Source organism: Aegilops tauschii, chromosome 5 (genome assembly GCF_002575655.3).
Source record: "Aegilops tauschii subsp. strangulata cultivar AL8/78 chromosome 5, Aet v6.0, whole genome shotgun sequence".
NCBI lineage: Eukaryota > Viridiplantae > Streptophyta > Magnoliopsida > Poales > Poaceae > Aegilops > Aegilops tauschii.
Window position 1 is genome coordinate 511197905 of NC_053039.3, and position 12366 is coordinate 511210270.

At 45.1% G+C, this 12366-nt stretch overlaps 1 protein-coding gene across 2 annotated transcripts; it reads left to right on the top strand.

Annotated features, from left to right (window-relative positions):
- Positions 1-10151: 10151 nt before the first annotated feature.
- On the top strand, positions 10152-12042 carry LOC109762492 (serine/threonine-protein phosphatase 7 long form homolog). 2 transcript variants are annotated; one of them, XM_073498712.1, is made up of 5 exons: positions 10210-10335; positions 10422-10717; positions 10807-11071; positions 11157-11556; positions 11636-12042. In XM_073498712.1, exons 1-4 carry the CDS (start codon positions 10276-10278, stop codon positions 11364-11366), a joined length of 831 nt encoding a protein of 276 aa, XP_073354813.1. In that variant the 5' UTR covers positions 10210-10275; the 3' UTR covers positions 11367-11556; positions 11636-12042. The 2 variants fall into 2 exon arrangements, with proteins under 2 accessions (XP_073354814.1, XP_073354813.1); XM_073498713.1 differs by lacking the exon at positions 10807-11071 and having other exon boundaries at positions 10152-10335.
- The last annotated feature ends 324 nt before the right edge of the window (positions 12043-12366 follow it).

The window sequence follows — 12366 nt, forward strand, 5'->3', positions numbered from 1 at the left end:
AGGTTGTTTCGCCGGACGCCGCCATTCCTTACGCGAAACTACCGGCGCCGATCTATCTCTGTCGCGCGCGCCCTCCTCTCTCCGGCGGAACCCGCGGCGCGACACCAAAAATTGCCCTACGTCAAAAAAAGTGTCGACCTCCCGCACACACGTGCTCCCTCGGGCGTTGGCCCAGTATAGTTCAGCTGCTGTTTTTCTCTTCTGTTTTAGTGGGTTTTCAATCTTTTTCTTTTATTTTAAAACATGAATATTTAGTTATTTTTTAAAAGTGGACATTTGTCTTGCATAAAATGGTTTTTAACTCCCTGAATATTTTTTGAAAATACTAAATGTGAGCACGTTTAACAAATAAACATTTTTAAATTTTGAACATTTTGAAGGATATGAAGATTTTTTAGTTTTGCGAACATTTTTTTATTTTTTAAAAATTCTTTGAAAATGAAAATAAAAGAAGGAAATTGAGAGACAAAACCGAAAAGAAAACCAATAAACAAAACAGCATGAAAAAGAAAAACTACAAACCCAGATCGGAATCCTAGAGTGCTCATTGGGTCGGGCCATCTATGTGCTTCCCTATGGGCTTGGTCGGTGTTTTGGCATAGAGAGCTTCAAATAGGATATTCTGAACCCGATAGCGGAAGAGAGTCTATGGCTCACTCAGGTGTATGCAATGCAATCCTAGGAGCTCGCATGACCCATGAGGTTGTGGTGTACCATAGCCTCGTACATCGTAGCCGAGCTTAAACCATGTAAAGTGGTTGAAAGTATGATCTTCTCTTATGTATTCCATGTCATATTTCCATCGAAAAAATTATTCTACACAATATGGAAGGGGCCTTAAAACACAGGGAAAATTATGATTGTGCCACTAGCCAGCTCCAGAATGTGAAGGTTGCCACTAGTTTTGTCGAAATTGTGCACAAGCCACCAACGCAAGTTGAAATGTTGGATCGAAGCCACTGCACACGTTAGCGCTCGATGCTGCTACCAAGTCACCCCTCGCTATTGTTCCATTTGACGCACTTCCTTCCCTATTGGCACTTTGCCATGTCATCGGCAATGAAGAGAAGACTCCTTTGACCCAGTTCTTTTCTTTTGGGTCCCACTAATTTACCATGTCACCGGAGACCCACTCGTAATAGTTAACACATCTAGTCAATCCCTCGAACCCGAGCCATCCCCTTGTGCTCTTCCCGCCATCGCGTCCAATCTCCTCCGGTCCTCCGCCCCGCAACGGGTAGATGCGAGCTACCCATCCAGACCTATGCTAAATGACTTCCCCTGGCCCCCTCAACTCTGCCAATGTAACTAGGTGGGCGTGAGAGGGTGGAACAGGGTCGCGACAAGAGAGGCTCTTATCGGCACTATGACGGTGTTGTCTCCCGGCCTGCTTGCGATGTTGGGGCCACGTACGCAGGCTTGGTAGCTCGCGCAAGCCGGTGATCCCTTTTTTCAAGTGACGGGAGCGCGGGGGCGCGGGGGAGATGGACAACTAGCACGTGCGGAGAAGGATGCATGGATCATGCGGAAAGCGATGACTCGGGCGTGGGGATTCAGACTCATCCAACGACCACTATTGCCTGAATCCAAGGGCGTGGAAGGCAACCAACCAGGGAATCATATCATCCAGTGTCAGCGATTAAATTTTACGAGATCTTAAAATTATGGGGGTTAAAATTAAACAAGAAAACATGAATATGAGAAATACAATGGAGACACATTTTATATGTTCTAAACTAAGATTTCATCTCTTATATAAAAGAAGGCAAGTTTCTTCTTGTTATTATCTCCCAGCTGATCAATTATCCAACGCGTCATCACTGGTATAGCATCATTACACACTTCGTCACACGGACAGATTAGTGTGTCATCCTAGAGGATCTGCCTGCCGCCGACTCTATCGTCGTGGCGATGCGGTTGGGCTCCACAATGGTTGTTGAGGTCCTTGACTCCAACGTCAACATGCTTCTCGGCAGCCCGGATGAAGCAAAATAATGCGGTGGCGGTGTCACTGCTGCGAACGACAACCCAGATGGTGAACTGCGCGCTATAATTTTAGTCGGCGCGCAATGATACATCGGTGGTGGTGACGCGATGTTACGAGCAGCAGCCGAACGGCGCGAGATAATGCGGCTGTGGCGCATCGGTCGTCTGCGGTAGGCCGAACGACATGGACAACGAACATCCCCCTTATTCTTGAAGCTCGATACTAATATACTCCGTCACCATTCTTCTGACATCTTGTTTGTCCGAAAAATTAGGTTGAAAAGCTTGGTTAGCCATACTATCGCTATGTCCCCGAGGCCTCTCCACACCTCAATGGGGATACAACTAGGGCCCATCGCCTTGCCTCATTTCTTCCTTTTTAAAGTCTCCTTGTCCCCAGACTGCTGGATTTGCCCTACAAAGCGCTTGTTGGTATCATCAAAGGAGTCGTCCAGTTCAATGGTAGAACTATCGTTCTCCCCATTGAACAGCTTGTTGAAGTACTCCTGCCATCTATGTTTAATCTCCTCATCCTTCACCGGGAGTTGGTCTGCTTTGTCCTTAAAGCATTTGACTTGGTCAACATCCCTCGTCTTCCTCTCTTGGATCTTGGCAAGTATCCGGCTTAATTTATAGCTCATATTGGTTCTACCGTCAGGTTCCCTATGCGTTGTACTCCAGTTGATAACTTTGGCCTACATCATAATGATGTAGAGGTTCGGGGTTCATCACAATTATGCAGAGGTCGGAGGTTTCAACCTCCTTTTTCAAATAAATAAATGGAGCAATCCTGGGGAGCAATTGTCCAAGTAGGGATCCAAGGACAAACTACATGTTCATTCCTAATAACCTCTCTAATTCTCAATTTAATTATACCTACTTGATTGCCATATACCCTAGAAGCTTCTATCAAGCTTATAGCAATTTATTTGTTATACAATATACGATCTATACCATGTTGTGTAGATATTTAATGATTCCATGGAAGTGTGGATGCATGCACATATAGACTCTCCATATAAAACTAAAGGCCACAAATTACTTGGGGGTAACTGGGAGTAACCTAATACTTTTGATTTGCTTAGATTTAGGTTGTAAGGAAATATTTTCTAAACATTCCAAACTAGATTTCAAATATGAAGTTACATTATAGAGACTTAGTTCAACAAAACAAAAATGTATATACATCATAGCTATTTTAAGAGGTCATGTATTCAAACTGCAATGAAAATTTTGTACTTAATAGATATGAGTGTGGTTGTATTGTCATTATGGTAGTTATAACTGACAAGCAAAAATTTATCAGGATATTATCGAGTTATGCATCAATACAAATGACCTAATCATCATGATAATTATGAAAAAGTAAAAGTATAAATGAGTCCATTTGGCGGTGCGGCGTAGGTGTTCATCATTAAGCTATCGTTCCATACGAGTGTAGAGAGCTAGGTGGTGCAGGACGTTTGAAAAGGATGTTGAAAGCGCATGGATGTTGTCCCAAAAGAAGAACATGTCATGTTTGTAGCAAACCTTGTATATCTCAATGGTATGGGGAGGGTTGGGGTCCATACTCCAAAGAAGGACCCCGGGGTAGATGCTTGCATCCGCAGGCTTGCAACACGACACCGACTTGTGCCACAATTGCTTTGCTACGTCATCTCCAACGTCGGTGTGCACCGCGATCCAATGGATGCTCGGAGAATTATGCAAATCCCGCTTCACAATCAAGCCTTTGATGATTTTGTAGTATGGCATCCAGACAGATGAGGTATTTTCTCAGTTCGGTATGTGTACAAAATTGAACATATATACAAATATTGATTCCATGCAAATGTTTTTGCAAGCCTGTGAGGCTCGGCAACTCCGGTTGTCTAGTCTATGTAATGGAAACTTACAATCCCACACTTCACGAAATTCTACCGCTAAAAGGTATACTTGCTAGTAGACATGTCGGATCAATTGGGTCTTGTCTGATTTGTCACCAACATGCAGAGAACATATGACACCTATTTTTCCAATGTAATCATTCCAAGACATGTGGAGGAGACTTGGTCTGAGTGAAATCATACGGACTGCAACTCAAGTTGACCAATCGGGTTCAGTGGTAATGGAACACATCCTCGTGCTCCTTGATAATCCGTTACAACTGATACCCTTGATTAGATGTGAAGCAGGTTATAGTAACCGGATGCTAGTACTTATGATGGACTAGATGTCGCATCACACATAATGAATCATGCCCTCCTGCAGTAAGACGGCGCTTATCAGTCCTTGCAATTGCAAGCAATTACCATCGAGCGTTTGCAAGGAAAAAGGATGAATATGTTCCAAGGCGGACTAGGCCTGAATGAAATTTTTGTAAAGCTCAATGTGGACGCAGCTTACTTTGAGGAAGAGGGAATGGGGGCTACCCCCGCGGTTATTAGAGATGAAAAGGGCACTTTCTTAGCAGCGCAATGCAAGTTCATTATCCATGTTGTAGATGTGATGACTACGGAGGCCATGGCGCCGATGAGAGATGGTCTAAATCCCGGGGTTCCAATGTGTGGAGGCGGAATCAGACTCACTGAATGTGATCAACTTCTGTGACGGGCAAAATGGATGATGGAATGTAGCTGCAGCAGTCTTCGCGAGATGTGTTAATATTGGAGTTTTATTTGAGAAGGTCAATTTTAAGCATTATTATCGTTCGGCCAATCAAGCGGCGCGTGCGCTAACTAATTTTTCGTATTGTAATACACCCCCACTCGTGTATTATAATGCACCGTAAAAATTCCCTTATTTTTTGGTTAGTCTAAAATGATCTAATGCATATTGGATTAGATTAACTGTCCCAAACACCGCAGATTGGATAGTCGGACAGATGGCACACCCCGCAATTCATAAAATTTCCAAGCCATGCATATGCTTTCTCGGTTGCGCGCGCACAAACTACATGAAAGAGGGGAAAAGAATTAAAGGCCGGCCTTCAGGCAGCTGCACCCTAGGGCATTTTTTTATATGTTCAACCTCGAGCGATGAGTACGAGATGCCAAGAACCTTATGCGTCCCAATTTCAATCATGTTCGGTGATACGTAATAAGGTTGCCCACCTGCTCGTGCCATGGTGGCGACTGGTGGTTTGGGCAGTGAGGTTAGGGTTTTTCATCGTGCGTACGCAACGGCGATATTTGATGTCAGGTTCTTCAGATCGATTCAAGGATTCAACGGCGACGACTGCGGCTCCAGGGTGCTGGTCCTTAGGGGAACGTGCACGAAGACTTCTCGGCCGTCATCGACAAGGTCAGGCTAACTTCGGTATGGGTGCGGCGGCAGCAGTGCGTCGGCGGCTCATTCTACTGGCATCAATGGTCGTTCGATGGTCCATGGACCTCAATGTAATTTTTCTTATGTTTGAGGTGATCTGTACTTTTTCCGGTGACTTTATAATAGATCTGATCCTTTTCACATAAAAATGTTAAAGCCCTCCGTTGGAAGGCATTTTGAGCCTGCCACTGCTAGGCTATTTTGCAGTAGTGATATGAAGGTGTGTTGGATGAAGTACAAGTACAATATGATGTGGATCACAGGTATGTTGTGGCAGGGAGTGCATGTTTTTTATCTTTCGAAGTGCAAGTTATTTCTGGAAAAAATATTTGTCGAAACCTCAATAGTGAATCTAATTTTTTAAGATCCCGGCGTTCACGATGTAAATGGTTCGTAATTTGGTCTTTTGGTTCAAGAGATATGTCAATTTGAAAACATGAAATTAAAAATGGCACCACGTTCTCCCACCCCTCTAAATCCATAGAAACATCTGAAAAATCTCTGGTGGCGGCAAGTGCTACGCATTCATTGCATCACTTGTCACCACCAGAAGATTTTAAGGTAACCTTTGCAAAAGATAGACCTCAGCTAGTGGACTAGATAACGCCCCGAACGTTGCTACGAAATGTTTTAGCATGAACTTATCAAAAATAAAATTAAAATATATAAGAACAGTACCACGCCACATTCAACCTAGAGGTAAATGGAGGGTGGATGCATGTTATATTGTCTTGTGACATTTAAGTTCAATTATTTATTCTTAAAAAATAAAGTTAAAAGTTAATGATGTTGAGGGCTTTCTTGTTCTTTAATGTTGTGGAGGGCTTTCATCTGGTAGAAGGGTAGTGTAAAATTGGAAAGATGAATGAGCGCTTCATGATTTGGGGGGTGTGCATGTAGTGGAAAGCGAAAAGTTGATTGATTGCATGCGCTTGATGATGTCGATGTCTTGCATATGCATTTAAATGTAAGGTGACGCGTATGGGAGCTAATTTTTTTAAATAATACAATTTTTTTAAAAAAATTACAGAAATAATACGCAGAAAAAAGAATTTACAAGAATAATACACCGTCGGCCCACTGCAGGCCGACTGAGCCCAGTCGGCCCACAGCAGGCCGATCGGCTATCAGGAGGCCGACTGCAGGCCGGGCAGCCACGCGGCGGCCTGTGGTTGGTCGTGCCACGTCGCGAGGGGGAGGCAGCGGCCTGTCGGCGTGGTGCGCCCCTGTCGGCCTGCCGCCCGCCGATCGGCCACCTGGTGGCCGACAGGGTGCGGCCGACCTGACGCGCGCTGGCCAGCCCGCCCTTATCCTCTCCTTCTCTCTTTCCTGCATTATTTCTTCTCCCCTGCCCCCATATCCTCTCCTTCCTCCATTATTCTTCTCCCGTGGCTCATTCTGCTGTGTTCTTCCTCCTCCTCTCTCTACAGAAAAATGGCACACATTTGTACACCTAAATGAGCTACATTTTCGCGATTTTGGCACCGTGAATGGGTTCAACTCATTTAGGGCAGCCAAAAGAGGTGTCGATCTACTGACGGGGTAGCTCGTGGTGGTCGTGGTGAGCATTTTGGTGGAGGTGGTGGTGGTGAAGTTGGGGCAGTGTTCGTCGTTGGGGCAGTTGGGGTGGTGAGGTGGTGGTGGTGGTGGTGGAGGTGGTGGTGGTGGAGGTCGTTCATCGTTCGTCGTTCGTCGTTCATCGTTCGTGGTTCTTCGTTCTTCGTTCTTCGTTCGCACGCACGCTTTAAGGGTATATTTCAGCCCTCATTTTATTTTTCGTAGGTGCTCCGGGAGTATACATAAATATTGTTATTTGCCGCGGTAGTATACGTAAATATTTGTGTGCGATTATTGTTTTTTGGCCCGGTAGTATACGGAAATATTGTTATTTGCCCCGGTAGTATACGTAAATATTATTCGTTCGCACGCACGCTTCGTTCGATGTGAAAATAAATTTGTGTGCGATTATTGTTATTTGCCCCGGTAGTATACGTAAATATTTGTAGTTGCTACGGCAAATATTCGTAATATAGTTGTAGGTGTGTGAATTGTATTAGTTGTTAGTGGGATAATAAGTTGTTGCTTAATACTTGACACGTACACAGGTGCGGGATAAGAAGTCGGAAACATGAATAAAAAGTTGGAAAGAAGAGACAAGTTTTTTTTTGAAGAGTTGGGGTCGGCATGTGCATAGCATGTCAGTTTGATGAAAATTTAATAAGCAAGCAAAAAATAGGAAAAGTAGAACTACATGTTAAAAAACGTTTCAGTCCGTACCCGATGCCAATATGAAGCAGATTGCCCGCTAACCTTTATTATGCGTATTTTCTAAAGTTTAACCCATAACAAGCAATGCCACACTGTTTTTTTTAAACGGCCACGCTGTAGTTTAACAAAAAAACTTCTTTGCAAGGAAGAATTTTACATGATCGTAGAAATAAGACGCATGCCTTTTTCTAAATTATTTTAACATAGATTAAAATAAAAAAATACATCAACATGGCCATATAATTCAAATAAACTGAATTATCATATTTGTCGGTTATATTATTATTATTATTTGAGGCATATTTATTATTAGTAAACATGGGCCTATTTATTATATTATTTACTATGGTCCTGGTAATATATATATAGACATGTCTAATACTTGTATTTCTATGTTGAAAAAAAATAGGTGAGTCGAGATGTCCGATGTAGTGAAGTTGAGATTTTACTATGGTCCTGGTACTGTCCAAACAAATGAGTTGGGAGCAGATCTGAGTGAATTTACTCACATAGAGGTTGCAATCAGCGCACCACAAACATGGTCTGTTAGTCAGTTGAAAGAATGGATTGCGGCAAGTTTAGGTCTTGATACTGAAACACACACCGTCGGTGTTCATGCATTGTGGACACGGTCAAGTTCAAAATTTTACTTTTATTTGAGGCCAATAGAGGGAGACTCCGATTGGGTGCGGTGGTTACAAGGTTGTGAACGAAGGGGATGCAATCCTGTTGCTTTAGTGCTTCCCGTTGTGAAGGAGGTCACTGCACATGAAGGGGAGGGTGGCTACGAAGGACAGAGCAGTCATGTAGAAGGAGGAAATGCTTATGGTTACGACCAAGGACAGAGCAGTGAGGTAGAAGGGGGAAATGCTTATGGTTATGAACCAGGGCAGAGTAGTCAGGTAGAAGGAGGAAATGCCGATGGTGATTACAATGGCGAGGTGGACGCTGACGAGGTAGATGGGCACATGCAGAACCAGATGGAAGAAGAAGACACCGATGTTGAAAGGGATCATGCCGATGATTCTGACGAGTCAGATGAAGAAGAAAATGCAGAGGAGGTCCCGAATCCTGCATGGTGGAATCATGACTTATCATCTGCAATGACCGTGAATGATGGACATGATTCAGCCTGGCAATATCACCAGAACAATATTGCGACGGGTGCTATGTATCCGAACAAGCAAGCCCTGAAGGATGCAATAATTAATTGGGCAATGTCCACGCAAAGGGTTTTCAAAGCTGAGGTGTCCAGTCAGAAATTCCTCACAATGGTATGCAAGAATGCAGATTGTCCCGCAAGGGTGCACGGCTTTCTCCCTAAGTATGATACAAGTTGGGTGATAAGTGACTTAGTTAATCACACTTGTCTTATTCCCTGCATCCCTCAAGATCATGACAACCTTTCATCCACGCTTATTGCTCGACTGTTTTACGATGAGATAGTGCAAGGCAAAGCTATGGAAGTGAAGGCAGTGCAGACAAAAGTGTTCGCCAGGTTGAAGTACAGAATTTCTTATGGCAAGGCTTGGAGGGCTAAGCATGCAGCGCTTGAGAGGAGATTTGGTTCTTATTTTGATGCATATGACTCTGTTGTCCACCTCCTCCACACCCTGCAGCAGCGGAATCCAGGCACCTATATCGATATCCAAGACATGTTAATGCCAGAGTTCCCAACTGTGAGGGTTTTGCATCGTCTCTTCTTCTCTTTCGGTGTATGCATCGAAGCTTTCAGGCATTGCCGACCGGTGATATGTGTTGACGGTACTTTTCTCACAGGCAAGTACAAGGGTCAGATACTGACAGCCATAGGTCAAGACGGGCAAAATCAAGTCGTCCCACTGGCATTTGCTTTTGTGGAGAGTGAGAACATTGAAAGTTGGACATGGTTCTTCAGGCAGTTGAAAATATCAGTTGTCAAGGAGAAGCCGAATGTGTGCATCCTTCATGACAGGCATGCAGGTATACTCAGTGCGATAAGGACACTGACAAACCCAGGCCCTGAGGAACAAGTTCCATGGCAGGACTTGCAGAGCCGTTGGTGCATGCGCCATCTGGGGGCTAATTTCTTCTCGCAGTTTAGAAATAAGAACCTGATGAATCTGTTCAAAAAACTCTGCAAGCAGAACCAGTTATGGAAGTACAATTTGATACGCGACAGACTTAATGTGTGCACGCAGAGACACGTGAGGGACAGGAAAGCTGCAAGAGATGCAGCGGTGAGGGCACATGTTGAAGCAGTAGCTGCACAGTTGGCAACAGGAACAGCGGCCGTGGAGGAGGAGGCTGTTGGGCTATGTGACCTGCCAGGCTTTGACCCACCTGGTACTAGGAGAAGGCTCGGGAGGTCGATTAAAACCTTCGAGCAGTGGATAGAGCATGAGCCTCTGGAGAGGTGGTCTTTGCTACATGACACACATGGAGCAAGGTATGGTGTCATGACAACGAACCTCGTGGAAACATACAACTTTGTCCTCAGAGGAAACCGGGCATTGCCACTTACAACCATCGTTGAGGGTATTTTCTATGGCACCGTCAAGTATTTCAGAGACAGACGTCAAATAGCAGAGCTTACATCGAGGTATGTGCAACGGTTGCCAGCTTACATCGAGAAAGCCAGCCCTTCTTGGATGCCCTCTATTCCTACAGCTGTGGTCGTGGGAGAGGTTCTTTATAGGGCGACCAGATGTACGTGTTCATGAGCCTATAGACGCCATGTTTGATGTTGACGGCATCGACATGCCTACTTTCGGTCTGTGTTGGACTCGTCGCAAGGTATGCACCGTGTTGTAGTTTAATGCAACTTTTTCTGCACAAGAGATCGATCGATGCTAGCGGCTACTAACTTTTATTCTCTGCAGAGACGCTTTGCTAGTGATCAGACCAGGAAGGCGTACACAGCATTGAACGAGCAGTTCGATGCGTACACCGGGGTCATCTGGCAGCCCTACACGGAAGCAGCCATACGAGCGAGATACCCTGCTGGTATGTCTGTGCTATGCACAAGGGACCGAGATTACTGGATGACAAAATCGAAGATCATCTTCGATGTCTTCGTCGAGGAGATGGCACAACAGAGGGTTATGAGGCAATTTGGTCTTCTGCAGTTGGAGCTACCTCCCCCTATAGAGAACCCGGTGCCAGCACACATCCACAGGTATTAACCAGTTTTTCAATGTTGCATTTTCTTTCATAGTACTCCATTCGAAGTTTTAGGTAATTGTTGAACACACACCATAATTTTAGGACGACAAGGAAGGGCATGAACAGGACAACTGCTGACTGGCTAGTTAGACTAGAGCCGTATGTTATAGAATGGGAGACAGCAAACACAAATCTATGGCACGAGAATCACAATTTCGATCTCGATGAATTCAATCTCTATTTGCGGCGCTACATGACCGGAACACGGTTACGCATTGTTGAGTACTCCCACCCAGAGGAGTTACCGGATCCTACTCCGTCGGATATGTACCCGAGCTATGATACTTCGGGCTCTAGGCAGTACGCGGTAAGATATTTTTTCTTTACGTAATGTTGTCACATACTTTGACGTGCAAGAGACAGACATTATTAATCGTCATGGAAATTTGCAGGCTACCTTGACACGCGAACTGTACGACGACGTGACCACCTTTGGACGATCACTATCGTCTGGACCTCTTCTTCAACATCGTCCAGTGGTACAGCCCTTCTTGGAAAGAATTCAGAATAAGATACGGACTGTGTACGAGGCTATCACGTGCACCCGGAGAACCGATGTTGTTCAGCACGAGCAGGAGCAGCCGCGTCACTCCATGCAATGACATCAACCACGTCCACGCCTAGCACAGCAGCCGACAACCAGGCCACCCCGTCCTGACCAACCTGGCAGTTCTACGTGGCACCCGCAGCACTATGGTCCCACGTCGAGCTTCGTGTTTTCTCCACAGCCACAGCAGCACGGTCCCTCGTCCAGTTTCGTGTTTCAGCCAGAGCAGACGTCACACCCAGCAGGTATGTGTCTTCATATTTATTGTTTTCAATATTAATTGACGCGACCTCATTCTTCATGATGAACCGTTCCATCGCGTAGGGGCCTATGGATATCAGGCGTCTATGTCGGCATCACATGATACGTGGGGGAGTGATCAACATCCCGAGGACAACATACAGGCTCAGATGTCGCAGCACACCCAGTGGATGAACATGTTTTCGACTCCTCCACCAGGCCCCACACAGGATACACAGCATGACCAGGGAGAGTCTGAGATTCCTCCTCGTCACGTTAGGGCACCAGACAGGTTGGGATGGTCCCCGATTCCAGATCCGCCTCCCCGCCAGGCCAGACGTCGTCACTGACGCTTCTATGTATCTGTATCAGTAGAGACATTACCATCTATTTCTGTGTAAGACTTATGTCTATTCTATGTATGAGACAAATGACTATGTACTTATGTACGAGACATATGCCTACTCTATTTTAGTACTCTGTTATCGGAACTACAAGATCATATGTAGATAGAACATAATATTCATACAACGAGACATTGCAAGCAAATAGATAGAACTACATCTAAATTAAATGGTACGTAACTGAACTCACAACATACAGCATAAAAACTACATGAAGTCATCATCGTCATATGTTCGCGCCAACTTTTTCCCGCCATATGTTCCCGCCAACTTTTTTCCGCCACCCGTTTCCCGCCACCCGTTTCCCGCCACCCATTTCCCGCCAACCCTTTCCCGCCATATCGCAGTCGTTCTTTCCCGCCATTTTCTCCTCTCTACCTATAAAACCCCCTTCAGACGGAGCTGCATAAG